This window comes from Oryx dammah, unplaced genomic scaffold (genome assembly GCF_014754425.2).
Source record: "Oryx dammah isolate SB20612 unplaced genomic scaffold, SCBI_Odam_1.1 HiC_scaffold_14, whole genome shotgun sequence".
NCBI lineage: Eukaryota > Metazoa > Chordata > Mammalia > Artiodactyla > Bovidae > Oryx > Oryx dammah.
This window is the reverse complement of record NW_024070198.1, coordinates 13,767,121-13,794,546: the sequence shown is the minus strand read 5'-3', so window position 1 is coordinate 13,794,546 and position 27,426 is coordinate 13,767,121. Positions and strand designations below refer to the sequence as shown.

The window sequence follows — 27,426 nt, the reverse complement described above, 5'->3', positions numbered from 1 at the left end:
TCCACTCAGATATCATCTGCATTTGTGTCTTATGGATCAGGATAACTGCATGGGCTTAAGAATCATCAGAGGAGCAGATCTGGGGCTCAGGCTGCTAATTTTAGGAAACTAAGGGTCTTCTCTTAACACTTTCAGAGTCTGATGACTGTTAACGTTCAGTTCAGTTCAGTCGCTCAGTCGTGTCCAACTCTGCGACCCCATGAATTGCAACATGCCAGGCCTCCCTGTCCATCACCAATTCCCAGAGTTCACTCGGACTCACGCCCATCGAGTCAGTGATGCCATCCAGCCATCTCATCCTCTGTTGTCCCCTTCTCCTCCTGCCCCTAATCCCTCCTAGCATCACAGTCTTTTAGAGAGGAGCCTGGCTGGCTATGGTCCATGGGATCACAAAGAGTCAGATATGACCAAGCGACTGCTGCTGCTGCTGCTGCTGCTAAGTCGCTTCAGTCGTGTCCTACTCTGTGTGACCCCATATACGGAAGCCCACCAGGCTCCCCCGTCCCTGGGATTCTCCAGGCAAGAACACTGGAATGGGTTGCCATTTCCTTCTCCAATGCATGAAAGTGGAAAGTGTAAGTGAAGTTGCTCAGTCGTATCTGACTCCTAGCGACCACACGGACTGCAGCCCACCAGGCTCCTCCATCCATGGGATTTTCCAGGCAAGAGTACTGGGGTGGGGTGCCATTGCCATCTCCAAAAAGTCTGCTTACAGTAATTGAAAGAAAAACTTTTGGTCAGATTTTTACATACCTTAAAAGTAGAAAGCCCATAAAGTCTTGTGGTATGGACGGTTTCTTGAGAAATATTTGTGATGTTAGTTATGAAGTCCTCAAGGTATTTGCAGGCTTGTTCTAGGTGTGTGGTGTTTATGATGATCTGTACTAGCTAGAAAATCGAAAACATCTCCAGTAAAATGCAGGCTACATGTACACAAAGTCATTACATTTTAAAACAGGATTATTACTTTCAGCAACTGCACCATTTCTGCATAATTATAGCAGTATAGGATACAACTGATTATCTGATATCAAAAGCCTGCTATAAATACTGCTCACGAATGCTAGCATTAAAAAAAACAATCTATCAATTAATTTAACTTTTCAAGATACTTTTTCAAATTTTATACATTCACAAAGTTAAAAAAGAGTATTTTCACTTCATGTAAAGTCTGACAAACATAAATCTCCATATATCTTCTAACATCTTCAACTATCCACTATTCTCCATGTAAACCCTTTTCCCTCATAACACTTGAATTTATAATGAGACTTTTGTTTGTCTATCAATAAATTTAAAATGAAAAGTTAGTTTTATAGGATGATGTTCAGCAATAAATTTATAATAATTGTTTTGTACAATGAAACATTTAGCTATAAATATCTTTTTAACCTACCTCTGTCAAACCTATATGAGGTTTTTTAATAAGATTCAGTAAACAGCTACTCAAAGTTCTGGTCAGCAGCAGATTTGTAGATTTTCTAAGCATATCATCTATTTCTGTTGAGCTAAAAACAAAGGTTGATATCATTAAGCTTTCCACAAGGGTTACAGTTAGTTAGTTTCCTAAATAAATTTAATGCAATTTACTAAAGTAACTTACTCCAATTTTTTAATAGTTATATAATCATTCATATTTATTAGCTCACATATTTCAATTCAATTTAGTTTCATAAAAAGGATACTTGCCATAAATGAAAATGTTCATTTATAGAAAAATTTAACTGTATTCAATTAACTGTTACAGTCAAACCATAGGGTACTTAGTATAAGGAAATAAAACTTCTTAAATTATGACTCCACTGTGTGACAGCCAATGACACTTTATATATGTGTATATAAAGATACTTTATATACACTATAGTTAAAATTATTTTTAAAATACAAATTGATGTGAACTCTCTGGATATAATTAATTGCTAGATTCAATTTTAATATAACTAAGCTATCCATTTCCACTGAGTTTTTTTTTTTAAAGATTCAAAGAAATTAACTGCCTTATACTAGTTTTAATTTGAGAGAGGGAGGAACCAACCTTATGTTTCTTAGCATCCTAAATATTGCTAAAAAAAGGACTAAAAAGACTGTTTTCTTCTAACCACTAGGCCTTCAATTTAAGTAAATAATGATCTATTTTTTTGGTATATAGCCTCATAACCGAAACAGTTAAGCTGTGTCCTAGATCAAGTTCTCACAGTCTTAGCACTACTGACATACACACAGGCTAGACAGTTCTTTGTTGTAGGGCTGTCCTGTGCCACTGAAAGATGTGTAGCAGTATCCCTGGCCTCCATCCGCCTGATGCAAGTAGCATTCCTTCCCCTAGTTGTGACAACCCAAAATGTCTCTAGATGGCGTCAACTATACCTTGGGGGAAAAAACTGCCCCAATTGAGACTCACTGCCTCAAACACAGTCTAACATTTTAATTTTAGCACCCTTTTACTTTTTATTTTATTAAAATATTACTCTTACAAATCTATGAAGCACAAATATTTACTAGTTTATATTAATATTTATTTTAAATATGCAAATAGAGCATGATTTGATAAATCACAGGTAATTTTCACTACTATCCTAATGTTCTCCATTTTAATGCAGGTATTCTTCAATTTCTACCAATCCTAATCCTGGCAGACCTGAGGAGACTATGTCTCTTTGATTCTTTGCATCTGAAGTCAAGACTGCCCAGGCAATGTATATAATTTCAGTAGGGTTTCAGGGTTACACAGCAGCAAACTAACAGAAAACTAATCTATCAGTAGTGTCCCTAGAACAAGCAACGTACTCATGCTGATAAAAAGGAGGTGGTTGCCAACTCCTCTGGTTTCTTTTCTGACACACTCAAAATTATGCTTAAAGACACCCTGTATAGCATCCTTTTCAGATAAAAAGTTATCCATGACAGATAATGTCTTTTAATTCCCCTGAACTTCCTTGAATGCTGAATCAATACGTCTTTTTCTTCCATAAGTAAAAGCAGAGAAAGAAAACCTATCAGCACCTATGTCCTATTGGTACTGGTAAGATTTACCCAACAATCACCAGGATTTCCCCAACAAGGCTTTTATCCTAACTGAGCAATTTTTTCCCTTAACTCCTTGTCTTTTGAGATTATAACTTGCACTCTTCCTAATTTTTAAATAGCATTTCACAGTAATTAAATCTTAATATAAAATAAATCTCCTAAATTATGTTACAGCTTAACCTTTTATGAAAGCTGAAAATTTCTTAAAGGTCATATTAGATCCAGATGTTTCCTCTGCAACCAAATAACGGAGACTTTGGAGTTTCTTCATGAAGTCATTTCATTCACTGGCCCTGCTTTTATTCACATATAAAAAGAAACCCAAACATTTTTACTATAAGAGCTCTAAAGCATCTTCTTGTTCTAAAAATTTAACTGCAAAATATGTTTAAACATAATAAAAGAGTTTTAAACACACACAGTTATTTTCCATAACTCTTTTACTGACAAATTTTTTTAAAAAAAAGCAACTCCAATAGCTCAATTTTAGGTCACAGATATAAATTTTTTAAATAAAAATACATGTCCGAAAGCTGATAATCAAGAATAAATTTATATGCTTTCATATTAACTATGCTGTTTCTGTATTCTGAGGTAGTTATTACTTCATTAACAAAACGAAAATAGACAATATACTTAGTAAAGTTAATTTTTTAAAAACATAAGCATAAAATAAAATAAAATAAAAACGTAAGCATAATGCCTTGCAAGATGAATAACGCAGTATCAGAGTTAATGAGAACTGAATACTGAAGTAACAAAATGACAATACTTTTATCAAGAAGAGAAGGAAAAACTAGACAATCTTTCCTGCTGTAGCATTAATATACAACATTTACCTTTTAGAATGCTAGGAGTTCATACATAAAAAGAATCAGAACTGAGGGGAAGTAGGGAAGCTTTTGGGAAAATTACACATAATATTGTGACTAATGGCTTTTAGGTATTACATATGCTGTAAAAAAAATCAAATAACAATAGAAATCCACTGCCTCTCCTCTGTAAAGAAACAAAATAAAAGTTAATTCTAAGATGCTAAATTTCTATACTTCCTACCAATTAACAATATCTTAACTAAGTATCAGAACTGTATTTCAGGAATCAACAGTTAGATTAGATAATAAAAAATACTTGTCAGGATATACATATTATACATGATACCCAGTGTTAAAGTAATCTATATTTAAAGGAAAAATGAGGGGGACCAGTTTATAGATTCAGGATTGCAGTTTCAAGAGTAATTCTACAATATAACATTTGAGCCAAGTTGTAGGATGACTGTTGAGATACTTCTTTTTTCTCCTTTACACTTGCATACTTTACCCCAAAATAAAAAATGAATGTATGCATGATTGTTTTCAAAGGTAACTATAACCAGAATCAATTTGAGTGTATATAAACAAAGTTAAGTCCACCCAAGTGTAAGTCAAATTCTTTTTTGTCCCTTAACTTCTTCATCTAATTATTCATAAATACTCTAATTTTAGGGCTCCTAAACACTTTTTTGAGTGTGTATGTGTATGTGTGTGTGCACTGCCTTTCTATTAATTATAGGAAATGAGTTTTACTAGATAATTCTTATATGGACAATTTTATATATGCATTTAAGATAAAGACAAATCTGATATGCACAGATTTATCATAAATACCACAAAAGCACCATCCACCAAGAGCATGATTAAAATATCAAAAAACCAAAGAATATTAATAAAACCCAAAGAATATCTAAAATCATGATATTAAATTGATAAAAATTCACTTTATACATGGAAAATTATTCATATGAAACAATTCAGGTGAATCAAAGACAGTTATAAATTGGTGCAAACTCAGGAGTACAATAAAAATAACCTCTGAATCAAATAATGTAGCTGATGGCATTCAGTTAATGAATAGAAAATAATGCTAAACAGTCCATCTAAAGTCAATCTGGAATCATGATCCGTTGTTATGGTATCAGTGAAAATGAAAGTGAAAAGTCACTCAGTCGTGTCTGACTCTTTGTGACCCCATGGACTATACAGTCCATGGAATTCTCCAGGCCAGAAGACTGGAATGGGTAGCCTTTCCCTTCTCCAGGATATCTTCCCTACCCAGGGACTGAATCCAGGTCTCCCGCATTGCAGGCGGATTCTTTAACAGCTGAGCCACAAGGGAAGCCCCATGGTATCAGAATCACTGCCAAATTGATTATATATTTCTAAAAATAGCTTGTTAACTTACACTGATTCATAAAATGTGTGACTTGTGATACTGATGAGAAAAATCTGCATAGATAACTATGTTTTATAGCATGAAACATTTTTCATTGACATTCTGATCTCTACTACAAAGTGATATGGGGGAAAAAAGACATATCATCAAATGATATGACAAAAACAAGGAAATCACTAGATATGAAAGAATTGTTTGATCTGAGCAATCAAAATATATGTTTTGAAATACACTTTGTGTTTTGAATTAAAATAGTGAATGTAAATATTTAATTGTGTTTATATTCTCTATGTTAGCATTTTGTTATATGAAGTTCTTTCTATCCCCAAATAGTAAATTGGGGGTTAAAATGCAAGTTTTTTATAGTCTTCATTTTGGAACAAATTCACATGACAGACAGTAAAGCTAATAGGTGATTTAGTTATTATAATTTAGGTTTTCAAGTTCAAAAGATAGCACAAAAAAACCTGAGAATGTAACACTGTATTGTTTTATTGCTAAGTCGTGTCCACCTCTTTGCAACCCCATGGACCATAGCCTACCAGGCTTCTCTGTTCGCAGAATTTCCCAGGCAAGAATACTGGAGTGGGCCGCCATTCCCTTTTCCAGGGGATCTTCCTGACCCAGGGATCGAACCTGCATGTCCTGCGGCTCCTGCACTGGCGGGCAGATTCTTCACCACTGAGCTACCAGGGAAACCCAGTGCTCTTTTCAGATGTTTTATACAGAGTGTATGTAAGTCAGATGGTTCAGGGGTAGACAATCTGCCTGCCAGAGCAGGAGCTGGAGATGTGGGCTCGACCCCTGGATGGGAAGATCCCCTGGAAAAGGAAATGGCAACCCATTCCAGCATTCTTGCTGGGATAACCCCGTGGACAGAGGAGCTTGGCAGGCTACGGTCCACGGGGTAGGTAGCAAGAGTCAGACACGACTGAGTGACTGAGCATACACGCAGGTATATATGTCAATCCCAATCTCCCAATTCATCCCACCCCCCACTTCTGCCCATGGTAACCATAACTTTGTTTTGTAATCTGTGCCTCTATTTCGGCTTTGCAAATGAGCTCATCTGAATTATTTTTCTAGATTCCATATATAAGCAGCATTGATGGTATCTGTCTTTCTTTTTCTGACTTACTTCACTCTGTATGACAATTTCTAAGTCCATCCATGTTGCTGCAGATGCCACTGCTTTCTTCCTTTTATGGCTGAGTACTATTTCATTATACATACGCACCACATCTTCTTTATCCATTCCTCTGTTGACGGACATTTAGGTTGCTTCCATGTCCTGACTGCTGTAAATAATATTCCTAAACACTTTTTATATGTTTGTTCCTTTTCATCACTACTGATTCTGACTACTTGAGCCACTGCCTTTACCAATTCAACATGACTATTTCTTCATCCCCTCTGACCGACCATCCACATTGAGGCCAGAGTAAACTTTGCATTTAAAATATAAACACTCCCAGCTCTAGTCCCACATCTAATGCTGTAGTAATCCATCCTGTTTTATGCCTTATGTGCCTACCATGTGCCAAGCTACACTGAGTGCTCTATACACATACATCACTTCATTTAATTCTTAAAATAACCTCTGAGTTATTTCTCTCATTTTATAAATGAGGAAACTACAATTTGATTGCCCAAGGTCCTACTACAGTGTGAGTGTCAGCATCAAGACTCAAACTAAGAAGTAAGTCTGAAGCTTATATTCTTAACTACTACATTATGCTGCCTCTGTTTTAGATTAGGACTTTCAAATGGGGAAAAAAATGGAAAAAAAATAGGTATAAATTTTGGCAGCTCTCAGAAGATTAGAGCTCCACTATTGAAAACTACCATTGTAAAAGTTTGTCATTCTGTTTCAATGAATACTCATTTGTATCCATTGTTTTTCCAATGCTGAATCATAACAGTGTGTTATGTTGTACAGTTCAGAGAACACGTTACTTCTAGTTAGTTTCATGATTGCGGTTATAAGCTAATGTCTTTAAAACATATCTTTAGAAACTACAGTGTAAGAGGCTGGTAGAGTATGATGAGGCAGTGGCTCTCAGAGTACATCAGAATCACCCAGAGAACTTGAGTAAAGCCAAGGGTCCCATCCTCAGTTTCTAATTCAGTAGGTCTGCTGCTGCTGCTGCTGCTGCTAAGTCGCTTCAGTCGTGTCAGACTCTGTGCGACCCCATGGACGGCAGCTTACCAGGCTGCCCCGTCCCTGGGATTCTCCAGGCAAGAACACTGAAGTGGGTTGCCATTTCCTTCTCCAATGCATGAAAGTGAAAAGTGAAAGTGAAGTCGCTCAGTCGTGTCCGACTCTTAGCGACCCCATGGACTGCAGCCCACCAGGCTCCCCCGTCCCTGGGATTCTCCAGACGAGAGTGCTGGAGTGGGGGGCCAGTGCCTTCTCCGTCAGTAGGTCTAAGGTTGCATTTCCAGCATTTTCCCATGTGATGCTAAGACTGCTGGTCTGGGGACTACACTTTGAGAGTCACTGGCTTGTGAGAAACACACACTACAGAATGCTATGTATTAGGTATTTGTATTCTTTTCCTATCCTTTGCTCTCTAACTCATATTCTCTCAGAACAAAAATTAAGAAATCTTTTAAAGAATCCCTATGCACACAAAAAAAAGCAGTGTAAGACCTAAAATCAGGTAACTCTTTTACCCTGGCAGAACACACATTTCATTTACTGTTTATTTACACATTGTTTAAATCCAAAATAATGGTAGCTTACCATAAGAGACACATATACAACAGGAAAAAAACAACTGTCATTGGCCTCACTGTTTTGGCCTGAAAAATACCTATTTATTTGAACTGCCTTCATGCCTTTTTATGACTTAAAATTCAGAAGAGGTCCATACTGAAAATGATTACTGCTATTAAGTATATGAATTCAGTAAAATGGATTTCAAAAAGGAAGACATGAAAGCTAGTATCACCACTCTCTCCTCCAGAGCATTCCCAATTACAAATATATTATATGACTATAATGCAAAGTCCATCTAGGTAGCCAGATATTTTCACTGATATGGGAGTCAGAAGAACTGCTCCTTTATGACAGATCTCATACTAGCTGGGTCATTCTGGATGAATGATATAGCCTGTCTGAGTCTCTGTTTCCTTATGTGCAAAACAAGGATATCACATTTCCCATATCTATAAATGTTGGGTATTGCCTTCATCACCCCAGTTAAATGGTATTCTCCTATACAATTAACTTGGCTATAGGAACCAATAGATGCTTGTTGCTCTCCATTACTGAGCATAATACCAATTTGCTATTGCATTCTTTAGGTAGATATAACGGCTCAGATGGTAAAGAATCTGCCTATAATGCAGGAGAACAGGTTCGGTTTCTGGGTCAGGAAGATCCTCTGGAGAAGGGAATGGCAACCCACTCCAGTACTCTCGCCTGGAAAACCCCATGGACAGAGGAGCCTGCTGGGCTACAGTACATGGGGTCACAAAGATTTGGACACGTCTGAGTAACACTTTCATAGCATTCTTTATTAATTCTCACTGATTTTGTTTGAATCTTCACTTTAAGCCTACTCAAGTAAAAACTATTAAGAGTATTAGTTTTTTGACAAGTCAGTGAAATAAAGGAATATTATTTAGCCATTGGTAACCTGCAAAATAGAGACACTAAAATAAATAAGATCTAAACAACCAGAGAAAAAATAGAAGAGATACTGGTAAAACAGATTTAACAACAAACGTAAGGTGAGAACTTTACTTAGTCTCTGATTCAAACATACCAGCTATAAACACACATTTGGGGACAATTTAGAAAATACTGATATGGGCTAGAGAACCGATACTATGGAATAGTGTTAATTTTGTTAAGTGTGTTAAACAATGAAATGTCCTTTGTTTTTAAAAACACTTAAGTAGTGAAGGATAAAATGCCATTATTTCTAGAGTTTGATTTAAAATAATTCAGCAAATAAAACAGCTTATTATGGAAAAAACATTTATTATGGTTAAATCAAAATGCTGAAAATACAGGAGTTTCTTTTCCTATTACCTCTACTTTTATATATCTTTGAAGATTTACATAATGAAATGTCAAAAAATATGTAACATCAAATTTATATCAACCTAACCCTAAATGTCACTAAAATGGGCTTGCCTGGTGGCTTAGATGATTAAGAATCTGCATGCAATGTGGGAGACCTGGGTTCAATCCCTGGGTTGGGAACATCCCCTGGAGAAGGGAATGGCAACCCATTCCAGTATTCTTGCCTGGAGAATTCCATGGACAGAGGAGCCTGGCAGGCTACAGTCCATGGGGTCACAAAAGGTCAGACACAACTGAACAATTAAAACTTTCCTTCTACTAAAACATATAAGCCTTCCAACAAGGTACTAGTCCAATAAAGAGTCATGGCCTATAAACCAAATAATGTTTCACAAATATAGCTTTGAAAAAGATACATTTCTCATTAGTAAACTTACCTCCGGTGTAGTGACTCTGAAAATTTAAGGCTGGCATAAATAAATTCTTTAACTTGAGTATAAATATGAGGCACTGACTGAGACATGGGCAATTTCTTTGGGAAAGGTTGCTGTTGAAAGAAAAAAGTTGATATTATTTCTGAAATTTTAGAAAAAGATAACCTAAACACCTCAAAAATGTAAAAGTTAAATTTATTTCACATCTGAATTAATAGTTAATACCTGCATTTTAAAGTCTATTCTTATATTTCAACGTTATTTTTGAGATTTTAAGGAGAACCAAAATATTTCTGAAGAAAAAAATATGGCAGTTTATCTGTTTCTTAAATCATATTATCAGACTTCTAACAAGCACAGAAAGCAGATAACAATACCTCTATGTGTTCTGATGATAAGTATCCTAGAGAAGATACATAAATGCCTGTTTCTTTGCAGCCATAATACAAGAGTCAAGTTTGTTGTGAAAGTTATGGGCCAGGTTCCTGGCTTAGTGTCATCAAATAATTCTAAGATTCCCTTCATTTGCTTGAATTGATGTCAATTCAAGAAGGTACCCATTTCATTCCATAACTCTTTAGAATACCTTACAGCAGCTTTCTGACCTGTATACCATCACACACCAGAATGCAGCTAATGGTTTACAGTGTGCTTCTTGGTTAAAATGCTTTACCAGCCAACATCCACTAGCAAATTCTCAGCTCTAAAAGGTAAAACTTTTGAGGATTTTTACCAAGAGCCCACTATTTATACTTTATGAAATCTAATCTTTACTTTTATTTTCACATGCATTGCAACTTAGTTTACATCATTGAAAGTACTCTCACCAAGGTCACCAACGACCTCCTAAATGTTAAATCCATGTGAAATTCCAGGCTGGATGAAGCACAAGCTGGAATCAAGACTGCCAAGAGATATATCAATAACCTCAGATATGCAGATGACACCATCCTTATGGCAAAAGGTGAAGAAGAACTAACAAACCTCTTGATCAAAGTGAAAGAGGAGAGTGAAAAAGTTGTCTTAAAACTCAACATTCAGAAAACTAAGATCATGGCATCTGGTCCCATCGCTTCATGGCAAATAGATGGGGAAACAATGGAAACAGTGAGAGACTTCATTTTGGGGGGGGCTCCAAAATCACTGCAGGTGGCGACTGTATCCATGAAATTAGAAGATGCTTGCTCCTTGGAGGGAAAGTTATGATCAACCTAGACAGCATATTAAAAAGCAGAGACATTACTTTGCCAACAAAGGTCCATCTAGTCAAAGCTATGGTTTTCCAGTAGTCATGTATGGATGTGAGATTTGAACTATAAAGAAGGCTGAGCGCTGAAGAATCGATGCTTTTGAACTGCGGTGTTGGAGAAGACTGTTCAGAGTCCCTTGGTCTGTGAGGAGATCCAACCAGTCCATCCTAAAGGAAATCAGTCCTGAATATTCATTGGAAGGACTAATGCTGAAGCTGAAACTCCTAATACTTTGGCCTTGGAAAAGCCCCTGATTCTGGAAAAGGTTAAAAGCAGGAGGAGAAGGGGATGACACAGGATGAGATGGTTGGATGGCATCACCGGCTTGATGGACTTGAGTTTGAGCAAGCTCTGGGAGTTGGTGATGGACAGGGAGGCCTGGCGTGCTGCAGTCCATGGGGTCCCAAAGAGTTGGACATGACTGAGCGAGTGAACTGAACTGAAGTGAATGAACTTTTTGTGTTACCTGATTTATCTGAAGAGTCTGACACAATGGGCCTCCTGCTTCTTAAATGACCTTTCCTTCTTTGGTTATCTGTGACCTATACTGGTTTTCCTTTTATTTCTCTACCTTCTCTATATCTCCTCCTCTAGGTATGGTTCTATCCTATACCTTCTTTTCTTACCATACATACTGTCTTTGGATAATCTCACCTACTCATCATGTGAGAGCCAATATCTCCCAAATCCACAATCTCGGCCCAATCTTTCTCCTGAAGTCCAAATGTGTGTGTTAAGATACCACTGAACACGTCCATTTAGCTGTAACATTTGAGACATTCTCAACAGATCCAAAACTGAAATGATCATCCCTTCTTTCTAAATCTGCTACTCTTGTATTTCCTATATTAGTGAATGCTTCCACCATCCAATGCAGAACCCTGGCTAGCATACTTGCCCCTCTATCTTCATCATCCCAAATAAGCAAATGATAATCAACTCCTCTCATTCTTATCTCCTAAATATCTCAAATCAAATTCCACAGCTATAACTCCCACTCAGGTCACCAATTTCTCTTGCCAAAATTACCACAACAATCCCCAAGCTAGTCTCCCCACCGTACTCTTCTATCCATTCTCCACACATTAGCCACAGAGATCTTTCTAAAACACAAATCTGATTAAGTATTTACTACTTGAAAACTGGTGGGGACTTACTCTAGCTGTCAGAGTAAAGGCTAAACTTCCTAACACTGCATATAAGGCCTATTTATAGTCTGGCTGTTTCTACTTCATTTTTTGATCTTCATCTCTTGCACTTTATTAACCTTGCCACTGATACTTTATACTACAGAATTACAGCTTTTTTTCCATTCTGCTTCTCCTATCTTTAGCATGGTCAACTTCTGTGAATTGTAATTTCCCATTTATTTTATCTATTCCTTTCTTGGCTACGAGTTCCTTGACAGTAGAGATGGAAAAACTAGCACATGGCACAGTGTCCATTAAATAGTAGGTAAATGATAAGTCTACGAATGAACATATGTATTCTTAGGTACCTCCGGCAGAAAGCAGCTTACAAAAAGTTGGTAGTAAAGACATTTGCAGAGAGCAGTCTCTCTCTAAAACTGGTAGGTTCAACCTTTCTAAATGTAGGGACTGAATTAGGAGTACTACAAAAATCAACTAAAGAGCTGCCATTCTTTAAAATCACTTTATAAACATGGAAGAGATAACTCACTTTCAATTTATGCTTTGCAGAATAATGAACAATAGTATTAACTATTTCAAAGTCATTTCAACAAGGATTTATTTTAATGACATTAAAGATAAAATGAATATGTTCTTTTTTTTTTTAAATTTATTTATTTTTTATTTTACTTTACAATTCTGTATTGGTTTTGCCATACTTTGACATGAATCTACCACGGGTGTACTTATTTTAGCCAAAGGGTACTAGTTAAATTAGCACAGCTATCTACAAAAATACATATTTTTGCATGTATGTTCAATCTTACTTTTCTCACTTGGTATTTCCACTGAAAATAGTAACTCAAGTTATTTGAAAGATAATTTTATATCTTTTAAAACCATTTTAATTGAAAATTATACTTAAGTTAGGAAAAATTAAGTATATACACAAACAACCAAGAGACTACTACAAAATAAGTTATGGGATTTCTAAGTTATCACATTTAAATTTTCCATGTGGCTTCTGCCTTAGTGATAGTGCTTTTAATGACAAATAATACACAAACCAATGAGTACAATTCCTAACAAATTTAATCCTAAAATACTGTGGGATGTACCCTACAAGCAAAGCCAAATATCCTTTTAACTATGAATCCATTTAGAATAGTTTAGTGTAATTAGTAGAGATATTAGAGATTATTTCATTCAAAATTCTCATTAGACAGATAAGGCACAAATGCCCAAGCAGGGTAAGTCACTCACCCATAGTAAGCCACAGACAGATCCGGCACATGAATCCAGACCAAATCCAGTGCTATTTTTGCTGTTTAGTCACTAAGCTATGTCCGACTCTTTTGTGACCGCATGAGCTGCAGCCCGCCAGGCTCCCCTGTCCGTTGGATTTCCCAGGCAAGAATCCTGGAGCAGATTGCATTTTCCTTCTCCATAGGATCTTCCTAACCCAGGGAACAGACCTGTGTCTCCTGCATTGGCAGGTGGATTCTTTATCACTGAGCCACCAGAGAAGCCTAGTGCTCTCCTTACAGACGCTATATCCTGAACACATTAATTACCAATAACTAAAACTAAACCAAGCCATGGGATAGAGAATATTCTTATAATATTTCCTGACAAGGATCTTTGACTGGGATTTCAAAAATACAGAAATAGAATAATTAATCTGGCCTTTTGTGTGTATTTAGAATATAATTAGGTATATGCAATGGCAGCATTAGCTATAATCTAAAAGCTATGCATTTAATTAATTGGTCCTATATTTAGTGACTATTACACATAATTTGGAACCAGTCTGTTGTTTCATGTCCAGTTCTAACCGTTTCATAGGGTCGCAAAGAGTCGGACACAACTGAGCGACTAAACTGAACACATAATTTGAAGCTGGAGCTCCAATATTCCGGCCACCAGATGCAAAGAACTGACTCACTGGAAAAGACCCTGATGCTGGGAAAGACTGAAGGCAGGAGTAGAAGGGGATGACAGAGGATGAGATGCTTGGATGGCATCACTGACTCGAGGGACATGAGTTTGAGCAAGCTCCATGAGCTGGTGATAGACAGGGAAGCCTGATGTGCTGCAGTCCCTGGGGTCACAAAGAGTCAGACACAACTGAGCAATTGAACTGAACTGACACATAATTTGCTTTGTCTATGTATAAATGAATATAACATAGAATTTTAGTAAAAATTTATTATATTTACATAAAAATTTACAGTCACAATTCACACAACTCACTGAGAATTCACTCTTATTCATTATGAAGGGATAAAAATATAGAAAAGAACTAAATTATACAGTGTTAGAAAAATAACAAAAAAGATTAAGGGAAAACATCAAGAATGAAGAGAACTAAAAAGGTGATATTAGCAGGAAATATGATATCCTTTTCTCATAAGATCTAATTCTACCTAGAGATACTGGATTGGTACAAGCATGTGTGTTTTTGTGTGCATGCACACACACGGGCAATCAGGTGTATTTACAGAATATTCTAATGCTGGAAGAAATTTCAGTATTTCAGCATTTCAGCAAAAGAAATTTCCTTTCTCTATCCTATCTTTTGTTCACATCCTGATTCCAAAACTATACGTTCTTACTTCAGAAAAAAATCCAGATGACTATTACCTTCATACACCTCTTACTGAACCAAAACAAACTTTTTTATTTGAGTACATTTTTAGAAAAAAAAAGTAGAAGTTAAGATTTTTCACAGTAATGCAAATTTCAAAGAAATTCTCTTTCCCTACAATATTCTCTTATTCCTATAATCTATTCAACATGTTTAATCTGGAACCCACCCAACATTAGTAACACCTGCTCTGGGAATCCACCTAACATTTGGGACAGCTGCTCCTAGTAGCCCCAGGAAAGCCCCTTCTTAACCTCACCAAAATAACATAATCTTTAAAAGTTAACAAAAATATAATTAATTTTCTCAAATAACACAACAATAACAACAAAAGCCTCAAAAGAAGCTATTCTCACAATGTCAGGTTAATATAATGTATTACTGATTAATTTAAAGAAAATTCTTGAAGTAAGAACAAAGTTGTACCTTTTCAAGGTCTGGATCTTGAAAGGGAAATTTACTTATGATTGCTCTATATTCTTCTTCACTAACAATAGGGATGGGGCTATAATTATCTTCTTCAAAAATGTCCCTGTTAAAAAAGAAGACAGAATTGAAAATTTAATATTAGAAAATACACCAATAGAGCGCTATAGGACAATAAGAAAACCCAATAATTACAAAATAATTTTCTGTTTGTCAGTTAAGGGTATAAATAGGAAAACAGTACCTAATCACTCAGAATTCTAGAATCCAGTATCAAATAAGTGTCTCTCAAAATTAATGTGTGATCCTCTTTCTACCTGTTTATTTTACGTCCTTCAGTACTTCAATTCCTTAGAACAGCTCCCAAGATGATAGAGTCTGAACGAACAGACTATGACTAAAAATGAGGTGAAGAGTATCCCAGTCATATTTCTTAACAGGAACAACTCTCAAGTTCTATGTCTTTTGTGTTCTCCTTCCAACTAGATCATAAGCTCCTTGAAGATGAAAACAGTGTCTTCCATTTGTCTGTCTCTCATAATGCTGTACTTAGAAAAGGAGCTTTTACATTAGTAAGGCAGACACATTTACTACTCACCAAACATCCATGTGCTTTCCTTGCAAACAGGCAGTCATATGACTAGTTTCAGCCACTGGACTGTGAACACAAGTTCCATGTGTTGCTTTAAATCTAAAGCATTTATGAGCTAACTGTGTGATCCTCTGTCCCATGGTGACAGGAGAGACCCCATGTCGAGAAAGTAGAGTCATAAATGGCAAAAGCCTGAGTCGTGGACTACTAGACCCACTATAAACTTCTGTGTAAGTGAGAAATAAAATGTCTATGTTTATCCAATGAGATTTTGTGTACTTTTGTTAGTAGCTTAACTCAGCCTGTACTAATATACCTGCTGTCCAATCAACTTCTTTATAATCAATAATTCAGTCTAATTAGTATTTTTTTAGCACCTATTATGTGCTAGTCTCTGGGCTAACTATAATGAAAACTCTCTACCTCCATGAAGATAAAAGCAAGATCTCTGTTCTCAAGCCTAATAGGAGAGAGAGATATGCAAACAGATTATGTTTATAATGATGTTATGCAGACAATAAATGAGGTACACGTTTCAGATATAGGACAAAGGAAAAAAGCAACTAACTTTAACAGACTAGGTGGGGGATATCTCATGAGAAGTTTTACAGAGAAGCTATGGGCACAGATAAAACGAAACTCTTCTAATGAGATTATGGGAGAATAGCATTTCCAAAGGATGGACCATAATATGCAAAAATGCAAGGGATGAGAAAGTACGACTGTGGGGGGAGGCGCTGAATAAAACCACAAGTATGCAGTATTACTGGAGTATAAAGTATGCAAGGGACATGGTTTAAAATGAGGCTGGGCAGGTGGACAAACTGAGACCCAGATTTTATCCTATAGGCAATGGAATATCATCTGAGGTTTTAGGCAGAGGAATATCATACGAAGAATTTTATATAGTGGAGGAAACAAAGAAAAAGACAATAATGAACAGAGAGAGGCCAGGTAGAAAGACTGAATGATCCAAATAAAGAGTGATGAGGATTTGAATTAAAGCTGTATTTGTGGAGGCAGAAAGGGAGTGGCAGAAATAATTTTTAAGAAGTAGAATATATGGGACTTACAAACTAAATGAGGATTATGACGGAAAGTATAATCTTAACAAATCTGTGGTTTCTAGACAAGGAAAATGGACAAATGATATATATCTCACCTCATCACAGACATCTGCAGAGGTAAGGAACACAAGAGAAGGATATGGTTTGGGCAGTAGATAATGAATATCTAATTGATAAATGGCTCTGGCATCTTAATGAGAGGCTGGAAATAAATCATGTACCTGTGGTGCAGCCATTGTGGAAAACAGAATAGAGGTTCCTCAAAATTATTTACCATATAATCCAGCAATTCATCTTCTGGGTATATGCCCAAAAGAACTGAAACAGGGACCCAAACAGATAACTGTTTGTCAGCGTTCATAGTGGCATTATTCATAATTGTCAAAAGGTGAAAACAACCCAAATATCCATAAGCAGATGAATGGATAAATAAAACATAATACACACAATGGAGTATTATTTAGCCTTAAAAAAGGAACAATATTCTGACGCATACTACTACACCATGGATAAACCTTGAAGACACTATGCTTGGTGAAATAAACCAGACCAAAAAAACCAAACAAATTCAGACACAAAACCCAAACAATGTACAAACTACTTATATGAAGTAACTGAATAGTCAGATTCAAAGTAGAATGGTGATTTCTGGGGACAGACTAGAAGAAAAAGAGATTGGCAGGTACTGTTTAATTGGTACAGAGTTTCAGTTTAGGAAGATAAGAAAGTTCTGGAGATGAATAGTAGTGATGGTTTCAACAGTGTGAACATACTTAATGTTACTGAACTATACATTCATAAAAGGTTAAAATGGTAAATTTTAAGTTACACATATTTTACCACAATAAAAATATAATTATAAGCAATTTTATTGCTAAATACAAACACAGTTACTTTATCATTTGGCAATTTTTTTCTTACATTAAGGTACCATGGCTTAGACTAACCTGAAAACTCCAGCCCATTTCTTAAGCAATGTTTCATTGTATTGATCTCTTATTTCAAATAAAAGGTCAAAAAGTCGATTCACTGGAAAACCATAACCCTAAAACACACACACACAAAGCAGATAAACAAGTTAAATAAATAAAGATATTCATTTTTAAAAGTTTAGAATACTAGAGAACTGTTTGAAGTGATCACTGTATCAAATTGTATGCCATCTCAACAGTATGAAAAAAAGATATCCTTTTGACATTCTAAGTTGCACCAGTTAAAAAAAGAGTCTAGAAAGTTTTATGAAGCTGGAATTATTTTTCCATTTCATCTCTCTCTTTTCAGTCTGGATTACATTGTTAACCTTAAAAAGTATTACAAGTCAGAATTGGAGGAAAAGTTCAAGATTACTGATCCACATAACTGCATCTTGGGAAGCAGTCTTTAAATAAGATAGAAGAAAAAAAGAGAATACATTCTGTCTGAAACACTGTACTTTCAATTCAATGCTGACTTTGTAGTACAGGGGAAAGTTATCAAATAGACACTCCAAAATTTTATTCCTTTGCAATTCCAAATCCACTGAAATCAAACCCATATTAGGACCAAACATTTCTGCTCACATCAGAGTTGTCCTTCTTCCCCTTCAATGCTCACCTCCTCGTCTTTGGTCTTGATCCTATCTCCTGCAGGAACTGCTCCATGGATCAGCTACTCACTCTGTTGCATTTTTAACTTCCACTACTTCCTTTCTCTTCACTAAATAAACTTGCTAAATTGCCTCCCATCTTTAAAACAAGAACTAAAGGAAACAAAAAAGCCCTCCTACAATTTTCTGTGCCCTGCAGCTGCCTCCTCTGTCCTTCCCTAGCCAAACCTACTACAATCTAACTCCCACCCCTATTCCTTTGTTGAAACAGCTGTCAATAATATCACAGAATATCTCCTAAATAATTCCATGATCTCTCATTCTTACTTCTGTTTCTTCTGCTTTGAATTCTGTAACACCACTCTCTCTTTGTTCTCCTTTTATCTATGAGTAATCCTTCTGGATTCTTTTTCCTTCTATCTCCATCCTTCAATCTCTTCTTCTAGCTCTCTAGGGCAATTTCAAGTCAACTGACTTCAAACACTACATTCACTGACTATTCTCAATCTGTATCTCTAGCTAGACCTCTATAAACTCTAAATATTTAATTCCAACAGTTAATAGATATCTCCAGTCCACCAACAAGCACATTAAACTCATATCTTCCTGCTAAACCAAGTGTTCTTCATACTTCCTATTCCTGTTAATAGTTCTATCATTAATCCAATTTATCAGGAAAGAAAACTAAATGTCATCTAAATGCCCCCAAATCAAACATCTAGTCACTCATCAGGTTCTTTTGATTTTATCTCCTTTACAAATTTCATTCAAACCTATCATTTTTCTCCATCATCTACTACCTTTCTTTCTTCAGAAATCTTTCCAGTACCAGTTTTATTTTAGGTCCTTAACATCCCCTGCCTAGATCACTGTAAAAGCTTTCTAAACTGTAATTCCAATCATCTTTCTCTCTCAACTCTCTCTATTGCCAACTCATAAAATTATCATCTACAAGTGCAAAGCTGATCATACCATTCCCCTAGAAGAGGCTTACAAGACATGCCACAATCTGGCTAAAACTACCTAATCAGTTTCATTACCACTCTCTACCCTTCTTTGCTTACATTTAAACATTACAATTTCTAACACCACCAAGCTGGTCAGCTGACAAATAGTCAGCCATACTATTTGTTGTTGTCATTCAGCTGCCAAGTCATGTCTGACTCTTCGCGACCCTATGGACTGCAGCACGCCAGGCTTCCCTGTCCTTCACCATCTCTCGGACTTTGCCCAAGTTCATGTCCACTGAATCAGTGATGTCATCCAACCATCTCATTCCCTGTCACCCTCTTCTCCTTCTGCTTTCAATCCTTTCCAGCATCAGGGTCTTTTCCAATGAGTCAGCTGTTTGCATCAGGTGGACAAAGTACACCATACTATACTATGGTGACAGTATAGTCAGTTACCTATAACTCACACATGCTATTTGCCCGTCATATGCCGCTGGATCATGGAAAAAGCAAAAGAGTTTCAGAAAAACATCTATTTCTGCCTTATTGACTATGCCAAAGCCTTTGACTGTGTGGATCACAATAAACTGTGGAAAATTCTGAAAGAGATGGAAATAGCAGACCACCTGACCTGCCTCTTGAGAAATCTGTATGCAGGTCAGGAAGCAACAGTTAGAACTGGACATGGAACAACAGACTGGTTTCAGACAGGAAAAGGAGTATGTCAAGGCTGTATATTGTCACCCTGCTTATGTAACTTCTATGCAGAGTACATTGTGAGAAATGCTGGACTGGAAGACACACAATCTGGAATCAAGATTGCCGGGAGCAATATCAATAACCTCAGATATACAGACGACACCACCCTTATGGCAGAAAGTGAAGTCGAACTAAAAAGCCTCTTGATGAAAGTGAAAGAGGAGAGTGAAAAAGTTGGCTTAAAGCTCAACATTCAGAAAACGAAGATCATGGCATCCAGTCCCATCACTTCATGGGAAATAGATGGGGAAACAGTGGAAACAGGTCAGACTTTATTTTTGGGGGCTCCAAAATCACTGCAGATGGTGACTGCAGCCATGAAATTAAAAGACACTTACTCCTTGAAAGAAAAGTTGTGACCAACCTAGATAGCATATTCAAAAGCAGAGACATTACTTTGCCGACTAAGGTCCATCTAGTCAAGGCTATGGTTTTTCCCTGTGGTCATGTATGGATGTGAGAGTTGGACTGTGAAGAAGGCTGAGCGCCAAAGAATTGATGCTTTTGAACTGTGGTGTTGGAGAAGACTCTTGAGAGTCCCTTGGACTGCAAGGAGATCCAACCAGTCCATTCTGAAGGAGATCAGCCCTGGGATTTCTTTGGAAGGGATGATGCTAAAGCTGAAGTTCTATTACTTTGGCCACCTCATGCGAAGTGTTGACTCATTGGAAAAGACTCTGACGCTGGAAGGGATTGGGGGCAGGAGGAGAAGGGGACGACCGAGGATGAGATGGCTGGATGGCATCACGGACTCGATGGACCTGAGTCTGAGTGAACTCCGGGAGCTGGTGATGGACAGGGAGGCCTGGCGTGCTGCGATTCATGGAGTCGCAAAGAGTCGGACACTACTGAATGACTGGACTGAACTGAACTGAACTGAATGCCTCTTCCTTCATATCTACTTGCTGAACTCACATTTCCTTCAAAATCCAGCTCACATTTCAGCTTTCTGTATAACCCTTCCCAACTCTTGGAATCAAAGTTATCATTCTATCTTCCAAGAGCCAAAAGTTCTTTAATATATTACTAAATTAGTATGTCTTACTATACATCTTATTTGTTTACAACTAAACTGAATTTCTTAAACCCAAGAATCTTTATGTCCCTACTGTTATTCTGATTTATATATATATATATATATATATATAATCTAGCTGTTAGCACATAGCAGGTGCTCAAAAAAGGTTAATGAATGAATCAATAAATGCTTGCTTTTCATTTGCTTAATAGGCAGTAAGCAGAACTATGAACATGCTATGTTGTGTTTTGATTTTTCACTTTATTGTTTAGCTAGCTTTGTTTTAGGTGATGAAATAAAAATTCCCTTAGAGTGGTAAAGTGCCAATTTTTAAAATGAAATATTATGCAATATGGTTAATTAAAGATTAATTAGAAAAGATCATCCTTAATTCTCTTAACTTTTCAATTACTAAGTAACTGAAATTTTACAACTTAAAAAGCCAGTATTTATTTAATTCAATGTAAGAATGACCTAATAATCAGCTTGTCAATTTTCAGCAAAATGAAAATACTGCACGATTTCTAAATAGGGAAGAACTAATTTGTTTTCCTCAACTTTATTTCAATGCAGTAAGATTAGAAAGGTATATTTACAAGGGTTTATGCATCCATCAATGTTGCTTTTTTAAAGCCTCTGTAACCTGAATATTGCCTACTACTCTTTGATTCTCTGCAGAGCTCCTTGGAGCCATACCAAATACTTAATCTAAAACTGAATCTACAGTTGTACTGAAAATGCCAATTCAAGAACAGTCTGTATGGTTTTTAAAAGAGAGATAAAGAGTTTACACCAGAGTATAAATCAATGCTGCTACTGATATCAATCAATGCTGGCTTCCCTGGTGGCTCAGAGGGTAAAGCGTCTGCCTGCAGTGCGGGAGATCCGGGTTCAATCCCTGTGTCGGGAAGATGCCCTGGAGAAGGAAATGGCAACCCACTCCAGTACTCTTGCCTGAAAAATTCCATGGACAGAGGAGCCTGGTAGGATATAGTCCATGGCGTCGCGAAGAGTCGGACACGACTGAGCAACTTCACTTTGTTATCAAAAACAAAAACCAACTTGGTGCTAAATTTTGTACTTTAGTGATGTAGTTGACCTACATTCTGACAGAAATTTCTTTTCATTATGGATCCATAACAAACAATTTGTTGACCTGGGGTCCCCAGACCATATTTTAAGTAGCAATGCTTTGAGTTATTAAGGACAGCAAAACTCCAAGTTACTTAAAAATAGGCCCCAAATATTAAGGCAGTCTTTAATAAAACTTACTAAAGTTTTCTTGCAGAGAGGTCAGTATTAAAGGTACATTAGTCACAAAATTTATGAAAGAAAAAAGTCCCAAATTATTCTGGTTTTATAATATAAGCCATACAAACTAATGAAGATGTAAGGCAATAAAATAATTTACTAAAGGAGCTTGTGGTATTTTCTCCTTAGGTTTAAGAATAAAATAGATAACTATTATTCTAGGATGGACTCCTGTGATAAAACAAATAGTTTAGCATTTCCTAAAAGTAAAGGTCACTCAGTTGTATCCAACTCTTTATACAGTCCATGGAATTCTCCAGGCCAGCATACTGGAGTGGGTAGCCTTTCCCTTCTCCAGGGGGATCTTCCTAACCCAGGGATCACATTACAGGCAGATTCTTTACCAACTGAGCCACAAGGGAAGCCTCAGCATTTCCTAAAGCACTTTATATGAAGCTCTAGATTGAAAAGATACTCTAAGGGAAAAAAAAGTTTTAAGAGTCAGATATGTTGGGAAAACGCTGCATCATCACCTTACCTTTGGAAATGTATGCTATAAACTTGCTTCTAGTAGAAAAATCTCTTTTACTTCACTCAGCATTTTCTAAACATTTTTGACCATACAGCTAGCATCACACTTTGGAAAATGCTGGTCTATATTTCACAAAAAGTTATTCCAGCCATAACAATCCCATAAATTTAAGCATGGTTGAAAACTTATCAACCAATCAAACATCTATCAATCAATCAAATTTATCAAAAATCCCATAAGATTAAGCATGAAAGCTTAATCAATTCTTTATTATCTGTGATCAAAGATGAGGGACAAGTTCAAAACTTGGATATTGATAACCCAAAGACAATGAGTTTTCAGACAATTCAGTTTTAATCTTATTTTAAAAAGAAAAAAACTCCAAAATGCAAAGTAAAGTGATCTGCTTACAGTCATAGCACACTTGAAATTAGGAAGGAAATGAGTACATACAGCTTTTAAACTAGCATTTATTTTCATATACAGTATCACATTTAAAACTCAAAACAATTCTGAAAACTAGTAATTAATAAATCCACTTTCACAAATGATGATCTGAAGTTCAGAAAACCTGTAAACATACAATTAGTCAACAGCAAAAGTTGAACATAAACTCGGGTCTTTGTGATTCCACAGCTCATGTTCATTATCCTCAGGCAGAACTTTAATATTCTACTTTCTAGTTCAGGGTTTTTTCCATTACACTGCATACTTTTTTAAACTGCAAAAATACTATATCTACTCCAACAGAATGACCAATATTTTAAAAGATGGTAATATTCCCTGATCTCTGTCCAAGCTTCAAAATCAGGAAGGTGGTAGTATGAAAAGTTCTGTGTGACAAGAGAATATCAATACATAAGTAAACATTTGATTATTACTAATTTACTACCATTAAGCCACAATACAAGAAATGAGTATGGTCTACACTATATTTTGAATAGTTTTATGTGCTCAAATAACCATTAACTGAATATCAGATTATCACCCACCTGTAGAGTATCTGCAAATATTACAATGAGATTCTTCAGCTCCAGAACAAGATCAGGATCAGTGCAATAAGACTGGGAGAATGAAGGGTAAGTGGGGGTAGAAACACAAACAAACACACACACACCAGAGTCACTTGGTTAAAAATTAAGAAATAAAACTTGAAAATTTTTCCTTAAATTTGCTTGACTTACAATAAATTTAAAGTCTTGATTATCAGATTCACAGCTGACTTCCTCTATTCATTAAAAAATTATTAGGGAAAGATCATGAGAGGACAAACCGCTTTAGGAACTATAGGAAAAGAAATTTTCCTGAAATTTGCACACACTTACTTTGGTCAAAGCAATGATGCTTGTATTTCCAAAAAAGTCTTTAGATTTTAAAGAACTAGTTATTTCAAATTGAAAAAATGGTTTATATTTCTACTTTTCAATTATTTATTCTATTATTAAAAAGATACAATCATTTATATTTTTCTAAGTGACAATTTAAGTATTTTCTTAGTAGTCTGTCAAAGGAAAATAATTAATTTCAAAAGGATAATGAAATTCTCTCTTGTTCCCTTAATAGTATTTAGTACGATTTTAAATGTGATATATTGCATTTAATATAATATGATTTCATACATGATGTCATGGAATCAATATTATCAATATTACATATTCACAGCTGGTCTGAATATAAAACCATAATAAAATATATTGTCCTTTATTATATATGATAGAAAAGTTGTAGTTCACTGGACAAATAGTGTACCCAGAATCTATGTCCCTGATAAGTAAAAATAAAATGTATTTATAATCTAAGTATCACTTAAACTAATAATCTTTCTTCAAAATATTTTCAATCTCTATTCTCAATAATAAAATTTTAAATAATAGATTATAAAATGTTAAGTTTGGGGAACTTTTACTGAAGGCAAACTTCCAAAATTATCTTAAGAAAAAGTCCACACTAAGAAATTATTAATTTCACTAGTCCTTATAACATAATTTTTACTTCCATAAAAGGCATATTATAAAAATATTTTATCATTTTACCTTTCTTCATAAAAAAGTTTTCATTACCTAAAGATTCACTACTCCAAATGAGTTTAAATTTTGACAACTGCATATTATTTTTAGGACATTTATAAGTGTACTACTGCAAATAAGCTATCAACATTGAAGAACAAGTTCTATTGAGTTTTAATGGTGGAGTTTATTTTGGAAACAAAGAATGTGGAATGATAATTAAAAACCCTTTCTTCACGGTGCTTTTCAGTGATCTAATGAAGAGGGCAGTTGAGACTAATGAGAACAGCATAATTCTCCATCTTCTATGATGCTGGACTGAGAGTGTCTTCAGAAGCCCCAGTCAGCTGCAAAATCACAGCTCAAGATTACCACACAAACAAAGGCCTAACATTACTACCTCCAAATCTGACAATTTTCAAAAAAATGTTGAACTAACGAAGGTACAACTTTCTTTTGACACTATCCAATTCCTAAGTTCTTGAAGTAACTGAATTAAAAATTTAGTAACATAAATTATCTAACTTACTGAATGAGCTCTAAGGACAGCAATTATCTTTGAGAGGGCCATGTTCCAAAGTTCATCAGTGTATGCCCTGGTTACTAATCCTTGGGTCACATGTAAAATGTGATCTTCCACCACAAAGAACCTAAAAACAGCAATTGCAAAATAACGAGTTGAAACAAAATTCAAACCTAAATAGAAAATAATTAGTTTTGACATTTAACACAGTATCAAAATAATATTTGTTGCCATATTAGATACATACCCTACAATTTGAGTGAAATATCTTCTATAGCCATCAACTGTTTCATGCTTTAAATGAAAAATAAAAATCAATTTGAAACAATAGATATCAGTAACATAAAAGTAGTTCCAAATCAGTACAACATTTGTTAACAAATATTTATTGAGAGTCTACTATAAAAATACATTTTAAGGCACAAGGGATACATTAGTAAATAACAAAAAAAGTCCTTACCCCTCATGGAATTTGCATTCGAAGAGACAAAATAAGCAAATTAAAAAGTCAGAACTTTCATCTCAGCAGGCTAATTCAATCCACTACCATCTCTCACTTGGCCTATTACGTCATTCTCCTACCTAGCCTTCCAAGCTTTCAGGCTTGTTTCCTCAGTCTATTCTCCAGACAGCTCCCAGAACAATAATTTTCAAAATTAATCAAATAAATATACCATTTGCTAAATACCTTCTAATGATTTTTTATCTGATTCGTAATAAAAGTCAAATTCCTCTGAAATGGTCTACAATTTCCTATTGTTCATAATTTTAACAAAAAGAAAATACTTGATTATTTGAATTTCATAAGAGCTTATACATGAAATATTTCAATTAAGTTCAAATATTGTATTTTACTTCATAAAAGTGATCCAAATTTTCAAACATCTGGACTTTTTTCAGGGAGGAGGCTATTATTACATTTTTGGCTTAAAAATACTATATGACACAAAAGTTGGATATGTCTTGATACCTGCTTTATAACATAGTATGTTGTCACATTTTACAATGTTCAATATGTACTTTTAAAATGTGTTTTCACAGGTGTTGAAACAGAATTCTTTTTTTTTTTGGCTGTGCTGCATGGCTTCTGGGATCTTAGTTCCTCAATCAGGGATCAAACTGAGCCCATGGCAGTGACAGTGCTGAGTCTTAATCACTGGACCACCAGTCTATTCAGTTCAGTTCAAGTCAGTTGCTCAGTCATGTCCAACTCTTTGCAACCCCATGAACCGCAGCACGTCAGGCCTCCCTGTCCATCACCAACTCCCGGAGTCCACCCAAACCCATGTCCATTGAGTCAGTGATGCCATTCAACCATGTCATCCTCTGTCGTCCCTCTCTCCTCCCGCTCTCAATCTTTCCCAGCATCAGGGTTTTTTCCAATGAGTCAGCTCTTCGCATCAGGTGACCAAACTATTGGAGTTTCAGCTTCAACATCAGTTCTTCCAATGAACACCCAGGACTGATCTCCTTTAGGATGGACTAGTTGGATCTCCTTGCAGTCCAAGGGACTCTCAAGAGTCTTCTCCAACACCACAGTTCAAAAGCATCAATTCTTCAGTGCTCAGCTTTCTTTATAGTCAAACTCTCACATCCATACATGACCAATGGAAAAACCACAGCCTTGACTAGATGGACCTTTGTTGGCAAAGTAATGTCTCTGCTTTTTAATACGCTGTCTAGGTTGGTCATAACTTTCCTTCCAAGGAGTAAGCATCTTTTAATTTCATGGCTGCAGTCACCATCTGCAGTGATTTTGGAGCCCCAAAAGATAAAGTCTGTCACTGTTTCCACTGTTTCCCCATCTATTTGCCATGAAGTGATGGGATCGGATGCCATGATCTTAGTTTCCTGAATGTTGAGCTTTAAGTTTATTATATAAGCCTATTATTAAACATGTTCTGTATTCTTACTGTTATTCTAATGGCTTATAAGATACTGAAGCATCCACAATGCTTATGGATTTTTTAATTTACCCT

At 35.8% G+C, this 27,426-nt stretch overlaps 1 protein-coding gene across 7 annotated transcripts in view; it reads right to left on the bottom strand.

The window, feature by feature from the left end:
* The window catches only part of EXOC6 (exocyst complex component 6), a 195,064-nt gene that overhangs the window by 88,725 nt on the left and 78,913 nt on the right, over nucleotides 1-27,426 (bottom strand). For all 7 annotated transcript variants that reach the window (XR_005723511.1, XR_005723512.1, XR_005723513.1 and 4 more), the window contains exons 10-17: nucleotides 25,695-25,741; nucleotides 25,454-25,574; nucleotides 23,911-23,982; nucleotides 17,771-17,868; nucleotides 15,165-15,270; nucleotides 9,715-9,824; nucleotides 1,397-1,508; nucleotides 754-888 (exon numbers count right to left, since the gene is read on the bottom strand). Coding sequence is in view for 4 of the 7 variants with exons in the window: in XM_040254531.1 (XP_040110465.1) it covers nucleotides 754-888; nucleotides 1,397-1,508; nucleotides 9,715-9,824; nucleotides 15,165-15,270; nucleotides 17,771-17,868; nucleotides 23,911-23,982; nucleotides 25,454-25,574; nucleotides 25,695-25,741 (801 nt within the window). In the remaining 3 variants the exon portion in view is untranslated. The remainder of the gene's footprint in view (nucleotides 1-753; nucleotides 889-1,396; nucleotides 1,509-9,714; nucleotides 9,825-15,164; nucleotides 15,271-17,770; nucleotides 17,869-23,910; nucleotides 23,983-25,453; nucleotides 25,575-25,694; nucleotides 25,742-27,426) is intronic.